This window comes from Hesperophylax consimilis, chromosome 4 (assembly GCF_061612785.1).
Source record: "Hesperophylax consimilis isolate HC1 chromosome 4, BYU_Hcon_1.0, whole genome shotgun sequence".
Lineage (NCBI taxonomy): Eukaryota > Metazoa > Arthropoda > Insecta > Trichoptera > Limnephilidae > Hesperophylax > Hesperophylax consimilis.
The window spans coordinates 32672801-32693393 of NC_142839.1; the positions used below are offsets into that span (position 1 = coordinate 32672801).

Here is a 20593-nt window from a genome sequence, read left to right on the forward strand (position 1 = left end):
TGAAAACAATCTCTCCACTGTTGCACTCGAGTGTGGCAAACACAGGATAGTTAAAATAAATTTTGAAAGCCTGCTTCATTTATGTACATCAACATTATTTAAGATTCCTGGAAATCCCAAAAATAAAAACACATTTATGTTTACTGGCAATCTCAATACTATTGTCATGTAAAAATTTTTTTTTTCCAAAAAGTACGAAATTTCCCTAGATTTGTGCTGATTTCATGAAAATTTCCCTTTTCCCTAGATTTTTTTTTCTCCCCTAGATCTAGGGAAATTTCCCTAGACCTGGCAACGCTGGTGAACAGCCTTTCAACAGAGTTGATCGAGTTTTTAGTTGAGCGACTAAAGTTGAAAGCCCGTCTACTTTTGTTCTTCAAGTATGAGTCATCCTTCGATTTTCCCGCCAAATTGAACATAATATGTTTCAAGTCGCTTGCGATTTTTAGTTCCCTGTGGTCCAGTGAGTAATTAATCTCTACTCGCAACAACTCGCAGTATCTCTCTATTGATTCCAGACATACTGCGAGTATCTCTGAAAAGTGGTGCAAATATACCAAGTACATATAATATTTAATTTTAATTCAATGGGAAATAACAAAAAATATTAACTTTATAATGATTATTTTTTGGGTTTTTATGCAGTTGCGCTTCCTCCTTCTTTAGCTAACGTTTCGTACAGTGTCCATCATCAAGGCAGATGTAGTGGTAAACGGCACACATCTACCCTGATGATGGACTCATGCTGTCCGAAAAGTTGGCTAAAGGAAGAAGCGGAACACGGCATAATAACTTAAAAAATAATCACAACATCTCAAATCATATATTAATAAACTTAACGCAAGCCAGGTTTCGAACCCGCGACCTGTGGTCTTAATTCTTAACCGCAGTTACTCAAATATCTATTTATTAATAATTGTTTGGCACAGTATTTTATGTGATACCCCACAAGAGGAACTATATTGCCACCCGGTTGGGCAATATTATGAGGCAGGTTGAGAAGGGGATGTAGCAAGGAATTGGATTAAATGAAGGAAGAAAAACAGAGGTTGGTAGTCAACCCATGCGAGCCGATTCACACAAAAATTAGGGAGAAACGACATACTCTCATGAAGATAATATCAGCTGCGAGTGGGATATCAGCCACTCAACAGCTTAGAATGAAAGGAAATAAAAAAAAAGAATTCTGACTGCTTTTTTTAATCAAACATGATAAAATGGACAAATATTTAAGTATAATAATGAGATGGTCAATATCAATTTATTATTAATACTGTGAAGACTTGTTAGCGATGCAAATACAGTCGAACTTGGTGATAACGATCACGGCAATAGCGAATTCACGGCTATAATGAGCAATTACAAAATGATATTTTAGTTCAGTCTTATCTTCATATAATTGTTGACTGTTAAAACGAGGTCAATTCACTGATTTACCGAGCAAATAATACATCTTTTTTGTATTAAACTCATCGTCAATTTTATTTTAAAAACCAGCAAATATGTTAATGAAGGTACCTAGTTACGAGTACCAACATCCCTGCAAGGCACGGGGTAAATTTATGACAGTGATGGATGCACAACATTTTCAGCAGAGCGGCAGCTTTGTCTATTTTTCAAACAGGCCGCGACCTACAAGCGGATTTTTTTTTGGTTTCAAATGCAGCAAAAATTAAACAAAACTCTATAAAAAAAAATTCTCAGCCGGGGTTTACAAGAATTACCCCGAACATTTAGGTTTTTCTCTATTGCCAAGTGGACCGTATGAAATCCACATGCGGGCCGCGGGTTGTGAATCTCTGGATTGTGAGAAGTAAAATTTTACAGTCTAAAACCAAAACAATCCCGCAAGCTAGTTATTTATGACAAGTGCGATTTTACAAGCGGTAGGTTGAAAATATAGTGATATTTTTCTTGGAAGCCTTAAACCAGACGATGATAGTTATAATACGTTGTATGTTTTGAAGAGGAAATTGAGAAGCATGAAAGTGAAATCTTTAAAACAATCATTGATAGTAAATTTGAGTAATAAAAGTGTATTTTTTTAATAAGTAATACCTATTCATATTTTGAACATATACTGTGATTTTGCGAACATATTGATAGTAGAGGCAGGTAGGTAGATACACGCGACTTTCAAAAAACGTATTTTGGATATAACGTTTAATGGCTATAAGGAGCAAATTAGTCGGTCCCTTCGTGCTTGTTATAACCAAGTTTGACTTATTATAAAAAATAAATAACGTAATATCATAATATAAGAAACACAATGAAAAAAAGTGAAAATAGATACACAATAGATTGTGCAATTATTATTATGATTTTTGTTACTTATTTTTTGATATTTTTGATTTTAAATGAGGGGATTTATTAGTTCCAGACCTTTTATCGGAATCTCCCATTTTCAATGATTTATTATTTTTATAGGCCAAAGACATTTTAGCTATATTGAGTTTGTGAATGTCTTCATGGATTACTATTCTTTTAGGATAATCTTTACCAATGATGCAATTCACAGATTTTTGATATGAAAGAGGAGCTTTCCAAGGCTCGTAGATATATTCCATGTTAAATCTTTTTAATTCAGGTACATATTTTTTAATGTAGTCGCCAGACTTGTCCGTTTTCTTTCCAAAGGCCACCGGACTGTAAACTCTGAAAAACTGGTGGAAAAATGCAGAAGCTGAAAGCCACATCCAGTTTCCAGCATTGAGGGCCCAATCCGCATCCAGCAAGTGTTCCTCAAACACCTGTTGGCCCTTTTCCCAAGATATCCACAAGTCTCCTCGAGTGAGGAAACAGGCCACAGCATGGCGAGCGAGGTGGTGGATCCATCCTTCCTGAATAAGCTGTCTCATGATGGCATCAATGAAAGGATAACCGGTTCTGCCTTCCGACCAAGCCTGGAAATGTTCTTGATTATCATCCCAAGGAACCTGACAGCAAATAGGATTGCCGACCATTTTCTCAAAATTTTCAGTATGAAACCCAACAGTATAGTAAAATTCTCGCCATAACAGCTGACCGATCAATGAAACTGGTGGTTTGGAATGAGCACTATTTCCTATTACTGTCTTTAGTTTAGAATAAAACAATCTAGAAGATAAACAGCCAAATTTTAAATATGGACTGAGTACAGTTGTACTTGGTTCTAGGCTATTTGGAGAAGTGTTAGGCTTTTCAAATTTGCAAATCCATTGTTTTTTGGCCAAGTGTTTTTCTAGGCGGCTTAGAGCTTCTGTTTCTCCACCAGGGAAAAGACAGGGCCTCAAGTCACATTCTTTCACCCCCAACTCTTCGTATGATGGGTTATCATAGCAGAAACTGTTGATGAACTCTTCCGAATCTTGAGATGGCTTACTGCTGTCAGGGAGTGAAGAAGGTGTTGGCACAAGAATAGGCTCGCTTAGTTTTTCAATAACTGAGAGAAACTTCTGGTATGTTAAAGGAGCGGAGCCTCCATTTTTCTTTATAACAGATCTGACATCGTAAATAGTGTTTGAAATTCTCTGAACAACCTTGACGTTGGCTTTGGTAGCCAAATCCTCTACTGCATCATCTCTTTTTAATGCATAAGGTTCAGTATCAAATTCAAATGTTAATAATTTAACGTTCCACTGTGTAAATAAGATGGGAAATGTTTTCAGGGGACACCCTCTGACAACATACAATCGAGAATTCAGAGTTCTCAAGTTGTTATCTAATTGCTCCAAAGATTGTTTCAGAAATCTCCATCTATTGCATCCAACTTTCATCCATTTTATAATCTCTGGATCCAGAATAAAAATTGGCCTGAGGACACAATTATTCTTTGCAACCTGTAATAAACAGATGTATAATAAAACATTAAAATGAATGCAATTTTGCATAACACAAGTTAAGGAAATAAGTAAACTAGATTAGATTTTAAATAACCTCTGTTATAGCATCATTTAGGGCAGGGTTATCGTGAATTCGTAATCCTTTTCGGAACCAGTGGATAACAGTTTTTTCTTTGGCTGACATTGTCACAAGCTTTCAGGAAGCACTCTTGTAATAATTAATAAGATAATAACAAAACTAGGAGAATTTTTGTTAATTTGTTTGAGTTTTGACCATAGATATACCATCATAGCCCATAGATGCGTTGCATACCAACTTTTGACGTGAGCTGAGTGTAGTGATGGGCTGATCGAAACTTTATCACGACCGAAATATTTTGATCGAAACATCAAAAGAATCGAGTGATTAATTGATTTAATCGATTACGGGAGCAGTAGCCGCGATAGAAGCAGATTTTTGGCTGGATGGGGAGGGGGAGGTACATAGACAAAGCATGGTAAATTGGTATGGCAACATTTTTGTAGGTAAGTACTAGATAGTTGATTTATGGTAAGTACTGCATTTGCATAAAATGGGCTAAACCAGTGTTTTCAAACTGACAATGATGTTTGTTGTTTACTTGCAGATAGCGAGTAAATCATCGATGATTCATTGTGCCCATCGCTAGCTCAATAAAGCTCAGTAATGCTATGCCGAAAGATCAATCTCATAACACTCCCCAGACCGTGAACCCAAAAATCCCTGGACAGAGCATTAGTGCGATTTTCTATGAATGGCATTGACGCCAAATCTAGGGTGAAGGGAAATTTGTATGACTATCGTTTGAACTGATTTGTATGCAAAGTTGTGCATAATTAACTATTATTATTTTATTTTTGTGTTGTTAATGCAGTTATAACGGATTATGTTTTTTGGGTATTTGATGAGACAAGGAATAGGATATGTCATTAAAAAAATTAATAGGTTTCGCATTTTTCATACATCTTCCCCTCACCCCGCGGTTTAAATTTTTTGTCAAATTGCTCCATCCTGGGTTTTTTAGGTCCATGCCCCAGACAGTCCAAGATTCTAAAAAAATAAGCAAATTCAAGATACGGACTTAGAACAGTCGCAACAGCCATCAACGAGCGGAGGGGAGTCATAATTTGAGGTACGTAATTTAGACACACAAAAATGTTATATTATAAGATTTTAGGTAACATTTTTGTTTATCACATGCTTACTTACTGTATACCATGCGTCTCATGCTATAATGTCATCGTCATTATTTTTCATTTCACGTTTCTAACAAGCCAAGATGTTTTGGGCCTAAAAATCATGAAAAAAATGGTGATGGTTTTTATCTGGTAACACTGGCGTTATTAGTGCATAGAAAATAGTAACATAAACAAAAACTTATTTTTTCGCAGATGTTGCTTTTGGTTGCTTTTTCTGTCAAGTAGTATTATAGTGGAGTGTCAAATTTAGTTTAAAAACATATATTTTATACTAATTCACGCCTTATATCGGAGCCTTGGAGTTTTCGTGTTATATATATAAAACTTTGATTTTTAAATAAAAAAAATGGGTGACATGAAGCCGCCGGACTTTGCATGTAAGTAAACAAATATTCATATTTATTTGGTTTCATATATTTTCCGTGAGCACTTAGGCCATAGGCACATTGTGCTTCCATTTTACTTCATTCCTTTAACAGTCCCCCGGTCCCTTTTATAAAGTTCACCAGGGTTGTCATTGAATATGTGGCTATGTCTTCTGGTTCCACAATGTGTCTTCCCAGGTCTCATCTCTCCTCTCCAATCCCCCTTGGTTCCCTGAAGGCCCCACAAGGGAAGAGAGCCTCATCTCACCTCTCCATTCCACTTTGGTTCCCTGAAGACCCCACAAGGGAAGAGTTCACGGAGGTGGCCTAATCTCTCCTCTCCACTCTTCCTTGGTTCCCTAAAGGTCCCACGAGGGAAGAGGGTCTCATCTCTCCTTTCCACTTCTCCTTGGTTCCCCGAAGGCCCAATGGGGGAAGAGTCCACTGCCTGTTGGTTCCCTGTAGGTCCCGCGACGGAAGAGGGCCTTGTCTCTCCTCTCCACTCCTCCTTGGTTCCCCGAAAGCCCCACGAGGAAAGAGAGAGTTTTCGAATGGTCCAATTTTCTTCCCATGAGTGTCTAGGGAAAGAGAAGGTCCACTCCAGCAGAGCCGTCAATGCTGGGTAAGGTCTAAATACTCCGAGATGCGACCCTATTTCTCGGAGGGATCAATAAGATTTTGATGTACTTCTAACCTGTTTCAAAGCACAAGTGTTTTCAATTAACATGTTTTGCACACTACATCTTTGATTGATCAATTAAATTAACTTCTTAAGTAAGATAAGGGGAAAATTAGACCCTAAAACAAGGAAATTGGCCTACAACACCACTGTAGCATCCCACCTGAACTACTGCACAAGTCGTCGCTCTAGTTCTTTTTTGTCCAAAAGACCATATTTGGCGAAATTGAGTTAAGTATGCAGTTGTTTTCCGAAAGCATTTATTTATACGATACAAGTGAAAAAAAAAAAGTGTTTTCAAGACGCATTTTGTCTTAATTCCACAAGAATTAAATCGATATTCCGAGCTTGTTTATCCAACACTGTGTCCTACATTCAAATTAAAAACGTGTTATCTGCGTAATTTTAAACATTTGGAACGAATTTTACTTAAAAAAATTAATTACATTACTTAAAATCATTTTAGTAAGCTTAGAATGAGCTAATTTCATTGTATATGTGTTTTTCATAAAAAAAACTTTGTAGTCCTATTTCTCCCGATTTACGTTTTGGTCTGTTGGACAAAAACGAACTAGAGTGACGAAATATGTTCTTGCTCCTTTGACCTTGGTAAAAAAATGAAAAGATCATTATACATAATGGTATAATATTACACAAGTTATTATTCTTGTTACGCTATAATAATTTCCATTGTTGTACTAGTATTTTAATGCTTCATGCGATTTTTTTAATTCATAATTTTTACAGTATCTTATGTAATTTTTTTTTTCAGTTCCTTCCGACCATGTTTTCATTAAACCAGAAAGGGCTATCAAAGTAATGGCAGACATGGCGAAGTGGGAGAAATCTGAAGCATACTTGGTAAAATATGATATATTTATTAAAATTTTGAATGCAAAAGAAACGACTCTCAATAAATCTCTACTTTCTACAAATATAATATTCATATATATGAACCTTCCGGAAGAAATTCTCTAAATGATAGTGAAAACCCTATCACAATTCGTTGCATAGTTTTGAAGAACTAAGCGCACAACAGACAGACGCGGATAGCGACTTTGTTTTATACTATTTAGAGATACATTCCAATTGATTTAAAAAAAAATTATTTAGGTATCGAAAAATGGTTCATAACAATATGGCTTCTTGTAAAAAAAGTACTGTAAAATCTATGCTTAAAAGCACCACAGCTCATGATGATTATGTTATTGTTAAATGTCGTTACAAGTTGACACATTTTTATATTTTTTACTATTTTTTTTGGTTTAAAGAGGTACAGTTATAATTTATATATATTACAAAGTTTTTATTAATATCAAAAACAGTATCGTAACATACCTTCAGTGAAGAAAAGTAATTAATTATCAATAATAATAATAATTAACTATATTTTATTTTAAACAAAGAAAAATTAAATAAAATTTATAAAACAATTGTTATGAAAAATTAATAGAAACAAGGAAGAGAGAAAGAAGAAGAAAGCAGAAAAAAGGATATCTAAAATTATTTTCGAGAATTATGATATTATTTTAAAAGTGTAATAATTGAAGAAATACTACTGAATTTTATTTTTAAGGCGATGCCATACGTAGTAATTAAAAATCATGTGTTTTTGGTTTGAAAATTTAGTCGCCTAGAAATGTTTCAGATGCTTTAATTAAATACTGCGAGTAGAATACATTTTGGCCTTTGAAATAATCGATTATTTTTTAGATAAGTCTTTTTATAAGACCAGAAAAAAATAATGGGCCTTTGAAAACTGCTTTAAAGTTCAAAATCTCCTACTTACGAACCCATTTTCGGTTATGATTTTATTCTATAATGTGGCAAATTAAGTTATTTATAAAATGATCAAAAAAAAATTAAATATTTATGCCTGAACATCCACAAAATAAAATAAAAGGCACTTTTTGGCAATGTTTTTTTCTTGAATAAATCAAAACAGGCAGATGGTGTTAAGCGGGAATTTAAATCTTATCGCCATCTACGTAAGGGTTGTTATTGATAGCGGCTCAATTTAAAATATTACACGACGTAGTGCATCGCCTTTATGGTGTTTTTTAATTTAACGCAATTTTTTTGTAATATACATCCAATTTTTTACACAACTACAACCATTTCATTCGAAATATGATTTAAGATTTTCACGGCCAAAAGTATTTTTGCTATTCGTTTTTGGGGTGTTATGCCGTGTTGCGCTAATTCTTTCTCTTTCTTTAGCCAACGTTTCGGACAACGTTACAGTGTCCATCATCAGGGCAGATGTGGATGCACACATCTGCCCTGACCGTAACATTGTCCGAAACGTTGGCTAAAGAATGAGTTAGCGCAACACGGCATAACACCCCAAAAACAAATAAGAAAAAAACATTTCATTCCACTACATTTATTAAATTGTTGGGCTGTGGTGGTGTTGCAGCACGGGGTGGTTATAGAACCAAGCACATTTGGTCTTTTGCTGGTCGAAAAAAGTGTTTGGTTTTCGTTGTTGAAAGAATCTTTATGAATTTGTAAAAGTGACGTTTTTTTATAAATGATTAACAGAAAAGTTACTTTAAATTCTTTAAATAATCTGATGGTAGGGTAATCATATTATTTTATTCATATTCTCTGGATGATTTCTAAAGGCAAGAGGGAGGTTTTGAATGCACCACCCCAGCCAACTATCCCATATTGCAATACAAATTGAATCAGTGAAAAATATATGGTTTGTAATAGTTTAAGATTTAAAATGTTTCATATTCTAATATATATGTACATTAATTTTCTTAACCTTTCTACTGTCGCATTGATTTGTAATTTCCACTTTATGTTACTGTCTAAAATTACACCAAGGTATTTAACATAATTTTTTACTGTAAGTACAGAGCAGTCAGGTATATGTAGTTGTATTGATCTGGAAATTATAGAAGCAAAACCTTTCCAAATTTTTTGATTACAACAATTTTGAGTTTTTTCTGCAACAGACAGATTTTTGCTTTATTGCTTTGATATAAATGAAAGATTTCTTTTATTACAGGAATTGACTGGTTTCATAATGTCGTTGAATGAAGCTGTCAAGGGTAAAAATCAGTCTTCCGCCTGCCACGTGTCGGATGTAACAAAAAACTTGTTAGCGCTCCTTAATAGATTGGATGAATTAGTAACGGAATGTCCCCCAATCGACCAACCACAAAGATTCGGCAATGCGGCCTTTAGAACTTGGTTTAATCTTCTCAAAGAGGTACAAATTTTATTTTAAGTTCGCCAAACATAAATAAAAAGGAATCTCATAGTCAATTACAACACAATAAGATTCCTTGCATATACAGAAATGATTGATTAAAATGAAGATACTGATGAATGAAGCAACACCTGATCAATTATTAAATTATTATAGTTGACACTATTCACTGAGTTTCGTTGGTACATATTTACATAGCAATTTGTTCAATTTAAAATACATAATATTGTATACATATTACCACACTTCTAAAGTTAAGTACGGAAAGGTAGTACGCCGGTCCTACTTGAATGGCGGAAAAGGCATTGCTGTCTGATAATTTTATATAAATATATTATATCAATCTCTTTGTAAGGGTCTTAACTATATGTATTTAAACATGTTAAGTCTTCCCCATCTTCAAATTCTTTTCTTTAGTGTGAAAGAATATTGCATCAAAAAGAAACTATATTTAAACCTGCAGAACAGGAAATACATCCCTACACTTAACACACCAGAGATGCGGAAGTTTTTTGTTTTTTTTTGTAATGATTATACGTACATTTTTACAAATAAAACATCACTAAATGGCCCAACACTAACTGTAACTTCAGTTAGTGGAGTCATAGTACAAAAATAGGCTTTAGTAGTAGTAGTAGGATAGTTTGGGTGTTGTGAGTACTATGTAAAAATTTCTGAAGAACTATTTAAAATATTTGTATTATTTTGAAACATATAGCTGTTGAAAACCAAATCCATTTTCTCAAATGGGACCCTTGTTTTCGCCTGCACGAAGCGTTTTAACCCATCGGCATACCAGCCGCCAAGATTGGGGAGCTGCACTTTTTTCGCATCGGCACATTGCACGCCCCATTGGGGCTTTTAAACATTTCCCACATACTTAGATAATTCACAATAAAATTATAATCAATATAAAAATATGAAATGGGAATATGGGGTGCAATACTGCACAATAATAATCCTTCTCAAGTATGCACAGATGCCACAAATAAAAATTAGTATGCCGATGGGTTAATAACAGAATAGGTTTCTCACACCCCAAACTTTATAAAAGTACCATTATTGCCATTTGTATGTATGCTAAAAACCTTGTGAAGAATTTACCAGTTTGAAAATATATTTACAAAATATTGTAACCACTGTTCATCTCGACACAGGAATTCCCTAGTGAGATGAGCGGCAAAGGATTCTATTGTAATGTACCATTTTATGAAATAATAAATGTTGGGAAGTAAGAGCTTTATAGATGCACGCACAGATGGCAGTGCATAGAGCTTGCGGGGAAGTCAGCAAGATGGAGCCAGTGGCCTGTGCGAAGGCTCTCAGAGAAACTCACTGTTTCAGATTCCAATTAGCCAGCTTCTAGTTAGGTCGACTATCGAGTCACCAATATAATACGCGGAGTATTAATAAATCCCTGTTAATATAAAAGAACCATTTTACTATTAAACTCCTTCCAAGACGAGTTGGAGACCTGTTTGTACGAACATAAATAACTGCATTTAGACAGTTAGGCCCAGTTCAGAAATTCATGCGTGAAAAAGTCATCAAATGGCCATTTAGCTTTTTTCAAATTTGAAAGGTCCCCTTTAAATGCAGATTCTTAGTCCGCTTCAGCTTTTGATCAAATAATAATCAGCAGAAGAGCAAACTTGCGTGTTGTTAAGTATAATATTTTTGTCCTTATAATTTGATAGAAAGCTGAAACGCACCTAGAATCAGCGTTTAACGGGATCTTTGAATATGAAAAAAAAAAAACAAAATGGTGCCGAATGGCCATTTGATGACAGTTAAACATTTAAATTTTTGCGAAAAAACTGGGCCTTAATCTCTCAGGTCAGCACAGAAGCGGCGTAATCCACAAAAATGCCAAAATGAATTAATCAACTGGAAGGGACTTCAAATTATAATATTGAAGCTTAAAAGGGTGAATAGCTAAAGCCCCATACTGCTAAATGGCGCTTTAGCCATTGTTTCATGCTATGTTCCAAATAGTACAACCAAAAAAAAATTCACTGAAAATTCTACTGTTATTTTTCAACATTTACTTTTATTCATAAAATATTATGTAGGTGTATAGTATAGTACATGTTCCAAGCTGTCAATACCTCCCTAATTGAGAGTAACTTGTGTTTAGGAAGGGAGTTTTAGTTTTTTTAGAGATTTATTTGTATCTGTTTTCAGAGATCGTTGGACTTATTACAAGAAGCGCTCCCCCAGTATCACAATTCAATTCTAGAAATAAGGGTATATCTGGAGGAGAGTTTTGGAAACTCTACTAGAATTGATTACGGTACTGGCCACGAGACATGTTTCATCATGTTCTTATGCTGTCTTTATAAAATCGGCGCCCTGAAAGCTGTAGATAAAATTGCCACAGTATGTTTGGTTTTCAACAGGTAAGATTGAACATTTTATTTGAATGATAACACTAATAAGATATGTTATACAATTATTATATAAGTTCCGGAATAAATAATACAAGTTTATATTGAATAAAACCTCAAATTGTAATATCCAATATTCAAGATTTGGGGATTTGTTAGTGAGACAATGAAAATGGTAGGTGGTGATGTCACAGCGTTTTTTTTTGTGAGTCAGTAGCGCAGTTGTGAGATGACTCCGGACCGATGACGATGATACCAGGTGTAAGCGGTGGTGGAGTAGTCGAGGCGGTAAAGTCGGTGGCTCGACACCGTATTAGTGGACACCGGAATTGAGGCTGTATTCAGCACTGAGGATGACGTGGAGTCTTCCGGGTGCTCCAGTGTGCCGCTCAGTAGGCAGCGGGCATTCGAAGGTTGCTCACTTGTAAAATTGCTAATTAATGACTGACTGACTGGCCACGTCGTGATGCGCCCCGTTTTATGGCCGCCGGGTGCGTCGAAAATATTCTACGTAGATGTAGGTAGATGCGCTGAATGCTAGCATCGTATCTAGAGAGTTCTAGCTACGATAAGTTTGGTTGGGCGAACGTTCCTGAATAGTCTAGTAGCATCGCTACATAGATAATATCAAAAACGAAAGATGTGAAACAGAAAAATATTCAGTCTCGTCTAGGAATCTAGGTATCTAAAGTAAACTAAGGTAACTAAAATAAAGGATTTGGGTGCCTCGGTCTTGATAGGCAAATCTAGAGGCGTCATGTTGTATAACAGCAGACGCTAAATCTGCTTCTCCAGTCCCCAAGTCCAGTCCCGTCCAGTCCACTCATCAGTCCAGTCCTGTCGAGTCCAGTTTTCTATTCAGTCAGACAATGATTTTATTCGGGAAGCTTTCCGATTCTGTTCTGCCACTTTCTATCAGCCATACTGTAATTCGCTTTTTAAGAGGGTCTGTTTTATATTGGCTAAATCTTATTTGAAAATCACAGCTTCAGCTTTAATGAATTATTGAGTAGAAGGGAGGCAACCAAATAAATATAATCATATATTAATGAAATAATTAAAAACACTTTGTTTTTACCACAATAATCTTTATTTTTTAAAAATCAACATGTTTCGAGAATGATGTTCTCTTAAAAAGGTAAAAACAAAGTGTTTTTAATTATTTCATTAATAAAATGGTGCCACAAAGTGAATTTGCAATATTTGAAAATATAATCATATATTTTTGTATGTTTAGATATTTGGAAGTTGTACGTAATTTACAACAAACATACCGCATGGAGCCAGCCGGGAGTCACGGCGTGTGGAGTTTGGATGATTTCCAATTTGTTCCTTTCATTTGGGGCAGCTCTCAATTAGTAGGTAAGTAAGTCTCATGGTGTAAACACGCACCCTTCTTCTTTCACAAGGTCTGCGCCCACGATATATATTATAATATAATTCCCGTGCATTTAAATACAAGCCTTTTCAACTTCTTTCAACCTCACATTGACCATCCGCCAGTAGAGCGCATGCGCAAAGATTCAAGAGATCCGATCAGTTTGGACGGCTGTAATTATAGGTATCTCAGCGAGAGTTGATGTTAATATAGTGTGTACTCACACAAATGCATTGCTTGCATGCAGCCTGTTTCACACTTGTTCTTCGACTTCAGAAAAGCAAATTCCAGTGGAATTAAAAATAAGTTCATTATTAATATGATGAAAGGAATGAACCATAAAACTTTGTGACTGTATGAATTCTATATGTATATGTATAGTCAAAAAGTTTAAAACTACGAATAAGAGTAATAATAATAATAATAATATTTGGCTAATTTATATAGCGCCGTTTTCGTGAGAAATCACCTCAAGGGCGCTGTACAAATATATTTCTTAAATATTTAATACTAGAACTACTGACTTATCTCTAAGACTTATATCTAGTGACTTACGACTAAGGCCTATAACTACTATCTTAACGACATATACACGAGTATTTACATATTTGGCAACTTACAGTTAAAATTAAAATTAACAATTTAATCTTACTAACGCCAGAAGAAGAAGGAAGTTCTATTATATTAGGGTAGATTTATTGTTAGCTGGATATATATGTTAAATGAATTAAATTAATGAATAAAATCAATCAATCGCCAATCTTAAACGCATTTAGATGATTCATCTGCCAACAATTAAACCGATTAACTTGTTATGTTCCCGCTGATATTGTCCATTTTCCACTGGTAGGCAAGTCAATAGCAAAATTGAATGAACGGAATCGCTAGATAATGTAACAATTACGGTTTAAAAAAATGAAAAAAAAGAAATATTTGGATAGAATGACGGATTTATGGAAATGAGTGTCTGAAAAAGTGAGTTTTTAGTTTGGATCTAAATTCTGTTGGGCTGGTTATACATCTCAATTCCATAGGAAGTTTATTCCAAGCCTTGGGGCCGGATACTCCGAATGCACGATCACCAAACTTAGTGTTCGGATTTCGCTTAGGCTCTTTCAACCTTCCAATTGCAGATGATGTCGCTGATCTAAGAGTTGACTGCCTTAGACCAGTATTTTCCGGAATGCATAGCTCAGTAATATACGGTGGCGCCATTTCGTTGATAGCTTTAAACACCATCCAGCATAGCTTGTACTGGATCCTTTCAGGACACTTCAGCCAGTGAAGATTTCGGAGGTGCTCCGAAATGTGCGAAAACTTGGGTACCCCGGTGATAAGCCTTGCTGCGGCGTTGAACACTGATTGTAGTTTATCAGTTTCGCATTTAGGAAGATTTGCATAAATGCCGTTGCAATAGTCAAGACGTGATACTATATATGAGTTCACAAGTAATTTAGTTGCCTCTGTTGAAAGGTTTCTACGAACTGACTTAAGTTGTCTAAGGTAGAAGAACCCCGTGCTAACGGTCTTATTTACCTGACTTTTTAAAGAAAGGTCTGAATCCAGATAAACTCCCAGAAGTTTGACGGTTGTTTTAGCAGTTACGTCGTTGCCGGAAATAGCGATTGGTGAGTTTTCTATTAAATGTTGGCGTCTATGTGTGGCTGCCCAGAGAAACTCCGTTTTTGAAGGATTTAGCTTAAGTTTATTTGAGGACATCCAGAGATTGATTGCTTCTAGACACTCAGCTGTGCGAATTTTTAGGCCGTCGATCTCATTTGGTGAGCAGTAAAAGTATATTTGCTGATCGTCAGCATAACAGTGAGATAAAAGGCCAAATGACTCGATAATTTTTGCGACGTCATTTGTAAAAAGAATGAAGAGAAGTGGACCCAAAACGGATCCCTGGGGTACCCCTGAAGAGAGTTTTGAGAAGTTGGACTGTTTATTTCCAACCTTTACTGCTTGCGAGCGATTGGATAGATAGGATTCTAGCCAATATTTGATGTTAGAATGTAAGCCAAACGTTACTTCTAGTCTCTTAATGAGAAAGTCGTGGTCAATGGTATCAAATGCAGCGCTCATATCCAAAAGTGAAATAAGTGCTAACTTACCTGACTCTATGGCAAGGGTTATATCTGACAGGACACGAAGTAATCCGGTTTCTGTTGAGTGGAACCTCCTATATGCAGATTGATGATTTGTGATTAATTTATTAAGATTTAAGTGGGAGATTATTTGAGAAGCCACAATTTTTTCTAGTAGTTTAGCTACGAAAGGCAGATTTGATACAGGTCGATAATTACCCAGGTTGTCGGCATCAAGCTGTGGTTTTTTAATAATTGGGGTAACTACAGCAGACTTAAGTGGCTCCGGGAAGTCACCTGTGCTTAGGGACTTATTAAACACGTGAACCAGGAAAGGGGATAACACGTTGCAACATTTCTTGAGAAGCCACGTTGGGATAGGGTCAAGAGTACATTGTTTGTTTGGCGAACTAAGGATCAACTTTCCTACTTCTTCCAGCGTTGTAGGTTCAAAAGATGACAGTATCCTTGTGGAATTGGCTGTAAATCTTGGCGGAGGGGCAGAAGATGTGGAGGCGCGTATGGTTTCTATTTTTTCACAGCAAGACATAATGCTGTTTTTCAGAGACAATTTGTAAGAACACCGATGCTAGTACACATGTAAACCAATATACTCATTCCTAGGTATGTGTTGGTCGTCTTTGTAATAGTACTAATAGAGATGGTTCGTGCCTGGGGTAAGGCCAACTTGGTCAGTTTCAACGTCCCAAAAACCCAAGCGTGTCTGATTTCGGCAAAGAGGGATATCAATGTTTTTATTTTGGTGTGAGAATTGGATTTTGATTTCTAATCTTTATTTTTGGTGTAAATTTATCTTTATTTTAATGTTGTTTTTTGTTTTTGTTTAAATGTATAAATTCGTATATTTTAAAATGGGGGCCTCAGCACGGGTGAACAACCCAGTGAGGCCAACGTTGCTGAATTGAAATGTGAAGTACTGTAGAGTAATGTATCAATTAAAAAAAAAAAAAAAAAAAAATGACTGTCTGGTGCAATTTGATGGGAGCACTCTCCCCAATAAAGACTCCATTGAAATGCTTGGAGTTACTATATCAGACCAGCTCAAGTATCGGGGATCCATAGAAGCCCGAGTAAATCAGGCCTCCAAAAAGTTGGGCGTCTTGTACAGGGCTAGGAGATTCTTCAACAGTGACCAGCTGCTGACCCTGTACAAGTCTCAAGTCCGCCCAACTATTGAATTTGGGAGCCACCTTTGGGCTGGTGCCCCAAAATACTTGATAAACCTGCTTGAATCTGTGCAAAGGAGAGCGATCCGTCTGATCGACAATCCGTTGTTAACAGACCGATTGCCTTCTCTAATGCATAGACGCAATGTAGGCATGCTGTGTCTGTTCTACAGGTATTTAAATGGAGCCTGCTCCAAGGAGCTAGCAGCATTGATTCCTGATGCACCGGTGCACGTGCGCGAAACTCGACGGACACGAACTGAACACCCGTTCACGGTTGACGTTGGCTTCATGAGAACGGGCCGTTTTTACGACTCGTTTTTGTGTAAGTCGGCTCGTATGTGGAACGAGCTACCGGCATTTGTTTTTCCTCCCTCCTATAATACGAGCCTCTTCAAGGCCCGCATTAACAAATCCCTTCCTACAGCCCCTACCTTATTCCGCCTCACAACGCCGACCAACCGGGTGGTGACATAGTTCCCCTGTCTGTACACTGCACAGGCAGGGACACTCTTGTGAGGTGTCACATAAAAAAAAAGTACGACCTACAATGCTCCGTGTAAACAATTTTCAATGTTTTTTTAATAATTTTTTTTTTCAGCACATCCCATCATTGAACCGCACAAGTTTCTGGATGAACCGGTCCTCGACAAATTTGGAAAAGATTTCATGTTTCTGTCGTGTATTGAATACATTAAAAAGGTTAAAACTGGACCCTTTGCGGAGCACTCCAACCAACTTTGGGGGATAAGTGCCGTCACTAGTTGGACTAAAATTAATCAAGGATTAATAAAAATGTACAAGAAAGAAGTAAGTTACCAACCTGCGATTTTAAATGATTTTTTGTGGTGTTATCTGAATATTCTAATTTAATTTAGAGTTTTAAAAATAAAACAATTTTAATGAAAATGTGTAAAATATTTTTTTTTATTCAATATAAATCATCAATATAAAATATAAGTTTTACAGATTTTCTTACGTGTGTGTGAATAAGTCAATTTCAAAAAGTGAGGATAAATTATTAGGAACCTAAATACATATGTCACTTCCTTTTTCGATTGTTGTATATCGCAACTTTTTTTGAAAACCCACCTTCCAAATTTCCACTTTATTTAAATCATATTTTTTCAGTTTTTGAATGACGTATCAGTTTGCGCACGTTTTTTCAGACATATAATTCGATTTTGAATAGCAAACTCGATTTTTAAAATACAATGACTGGTGAAAAACTTTATCATAGAAAAAAATTATTTTATCCTCGCAAGGTCCAGACAGTTTCTGTAATTTTGTGGTGCAGTCCGTAATAATTGTAAAAGATTACTCATGAATTACTCAATAACTGCCATAATCTACAGTGATTGAGCCTATAGGTACCTACCAGTTGAAGTAATTAAAAACCACTGTAAGCATTATGCACGCATAAAATGCTACTCCTCTTCTTCTTGGAAAACTTCTATACATTACATACTCAATTCATATGTTTAAGTCCTCCATCATAGCTCAAGAAACATCTTTCGCTTATAATGATGGTAGTAGAAGTTTTCTAAATATTGTAGGTTATTATGAATGTTTTTCATTCTATAAAAAAAGTTTATGTATATTATTTAAATTAGTGTTTTGCCATATAGGCAGACAATATAAGCCTAGGATGTTATTTTAGTTGTTACTATTTTATTTTCAGGTCCTCGGAAAGTTTCCCGTGGCACAGCACATGCTGTTTGGTTCTCTCCTCCCCATTCGACCATTGCTTACATAAAAATATAAAACATTATTTGTTGTTAAAACTGTCATAAATGTATTTAATTAGTTTTAATTTCCGCTTCTGTTGTTTCTATTTTACTATACTTAGCTTATTTGAAATAAAGTAATTTTACGAAAATTATTGTATCTTATTAACACTTTTTCGTACTCAAAGATCGAGCCTGCACCATTTGGTCTGAGTATTGGCACAATAAGGAATTCCAGTCCATTTAAAAATATATATACCAATAATATTCAATCTATATTACTATGTATGTACCTGAATTGTATATGTATCAAAAATTTTGTTAATAAAAAAAAAATAAAAAAATAATGACCTTCTAACGTAAGTAACGTAGTAAGTTTTAATAGTTAAATTAATTTACAAAATTTAATAATCAAACGCACCAAATCTATTTACGTGACCTGTCAAGTCACCAGTCACCTCAAAAAGCCTATTTTTTTTTCAACCGGAGTTCTATTTGTTGAGGAGTCCAGAATTTTTTTTTTCTAAAGATAAGGTAAAATGCTAGCATCTCGTTACTAATGTTATTGTATTGAACCAAAGTGCAACAACACATCCATGACCAGTGGCGGTCGGTGGTCAAAATATGTGGGGGTTCACCGGAGTACAAAATAAAGAAAAAAGTTCTATTCTCCGCTCCTTTTATTATATTTAATTATCTTTAGAAACATCTTTAATTTTCAACCTATGTCATTGGAATGGTGCACACAAGTTTTAGTAATTTGGCAGTCTCGGAAAAGTCTTCTAATAAACAAGTACTATAAAAAAGTTGTAAAATTGACAAAGCGCCGTCAGCGTTTGAAAAATTTACGCGGGCGTAAATTTCACGGAGTTCACCTTTTAACTGAACTTTATTTAGGATGTCTCTATACTCGACCTATTGTTCTTAATATATTCCACATTCAAACACATTTTCAATTTATACGATGAACAAACACAAAAGAAATCATAAGTTAGTATATCCTGCAATTGATATACCTAATTAACAATGGATATATATGATCGATATAATATGCAATTAAACTTCAAAACTTTCGCAGAGCAAGAAAGGTTTTAAATTCAACAAACAATGCCTGACAACTGACTAAACTGTTAAGAGCTAATCTGAACATCACCCATCTCTTAATGACATGTTTTATCTTGTATGCTTGAAAAAGAGCAGATGGTAGGTTGAAGACACGATATCGACAATAATATCACCCAGTTTTAGTTTCTACTGAACAAACCGTTCCTTCTGATGTGGTGGTAAAACTCCGGACACCGTCCTTGATATAGTAATATTTGCAAAGAATAGTACATATCGTCGCATTAATTCGTAAACTGCGTAACTCCAAATTTTTCGAAAATACGTTTTTAATGCCATCTGGTGTTAAAATTAGACCCCCATCGACTAGTAAAACTCGAAAATTTAAAAAAAAATTAACCTTTTAGATAAACACAAATTAGAAAATTGCGTAAAATTATGGTGCCATTTTTACTCGCGAATACTTCGTAACTCCTTAATTCAGTATTGGCCGGTGAGCCGTGCACGCTTGTTGTGTTTTTGACTGAGGAAATTTATTTACGGTGTAATAGTTTTACCGTGAAATTAACTGAGATAAGTTGATTAATCAATTTTGAACATTTTATAACCTTAATTTTAATTGTGAAGTCACGAATAGTGTTTTGTATCTGTAGTCTAAACTGACGTCTTCTGCACCGGGTGACGCTCTGCCGTAGCTCTCTTGTTTTATGTGCCTCTGCGGTTTCGTAAATACCTAATAGGTCCTTGTTCTGTGATTATCTCTTCTTCAAGGTCACCATCTCTTTGCAAGTGGATCTCCTCCTGATGCATATCCGGATCCGGTTCTTCACTGTCCTCTTCAAACAAACCCAAAATATTTACGGTGGAACGTGCGGCAATTCCATCTCGTCTCTCCTCAGACACAGTCCGTTCTCTGTCAGGCATCTTCCGCGGGTCAAGCACATGTCTTGGTATGCCATCTACTTCGATGTTGTTGACTGAAGTAAGTCCTGTCACCCTTCCATGCACGATGTGCATCTCCCATCTACTGGTTTAACCGCAAGAAGATCGCCCACTTAGAGCTCAGTCAATACTTCCTCTTCTATATTCACTTGCGCAGAAGGGTGTCTCCACGAGTGTGAAGTGTGAACTATACTAGACAGCGCAATACCTCGATCATCCTGACTTTTTGCAGCCAAAGATTGTACCGAAACACTGCCTGCAGGGGATCGCTTCCACTTCTGGCTGCAGTTCTCTTTATTGTTTGATGATGTCGTTCAACTATACCGTTTCCAGCTGGTCGGTATGCCGCGCAAAATCTTTGACGAACATTCCATCTCTTACACTTATCTGTAACACTGTAGGAACAAAATGCAGTACCATTGTCCATGAGAACTACTTTGGGCGGGCCTCTTTCCCGAAACACTTCTTCCAAATGTCTGATAATCGAAGCTGCATTATCTGACTCGATTTCCCGCCA

At 35.8% G+C, this 20593-nt stretch overlaps 2 protein-coding genes across 2 annotated transcripts; one reads left to right on the forward strand and one right to left on the reverse strand.

Annotated features, from left to right (window-relative positions):
* Positions 1 to 1228: 1228 nt before the first annotated feature.
* phr6-4 ((6-4)-photolyase) lies at positions 1229 to 4106 on the reverse strand. Its single transcript, XM_089651695.1, has 2 exons — positions 3916 to 4106; positions 1229 to 3818 (listed from the first exon to the last, which is right to left on the reverse strand). Exons 1-2 carry the CDS (start codon positions 4003 to 4005, stop codon positions 2328 to 2330), a joined length of 1581 nt encoding a protein of 526 aa, XP_089507821.1. The 5' UTR covers positions 4006 to 4106; the 3' UTR covers positions 1229 to 2327.
* Positions 4107 to 5249: 1143 nt separating this feature from the next.
* Positions 5250 to 18214, forward strand: Ptpa (Phosphotyrosyl phosphatase activator). Its single transcript, XM_089651696.1, has 7 exons — positions 5250 to 5416; positions 6856 to 6944; positions 9103 to 9306; positions 11491 to 11705; positions 12931 to 13055; positions 16947 to 17155; positions 18027 to 18214. The coding sequence occupies exons 1-7, from the start codon at positions 5386 to 5388 to the stop codon at positions 18099 to 18101; spliced, it is 948 nt and encodes a 315-aa protein (XP_089507822.1). The 5' UTR covers positions 5250 to 5385; the 3' UTR covers positions 18102 to 18214.
* Positions 18215 to 20593: the final 2379 nt, after the last annotated feature.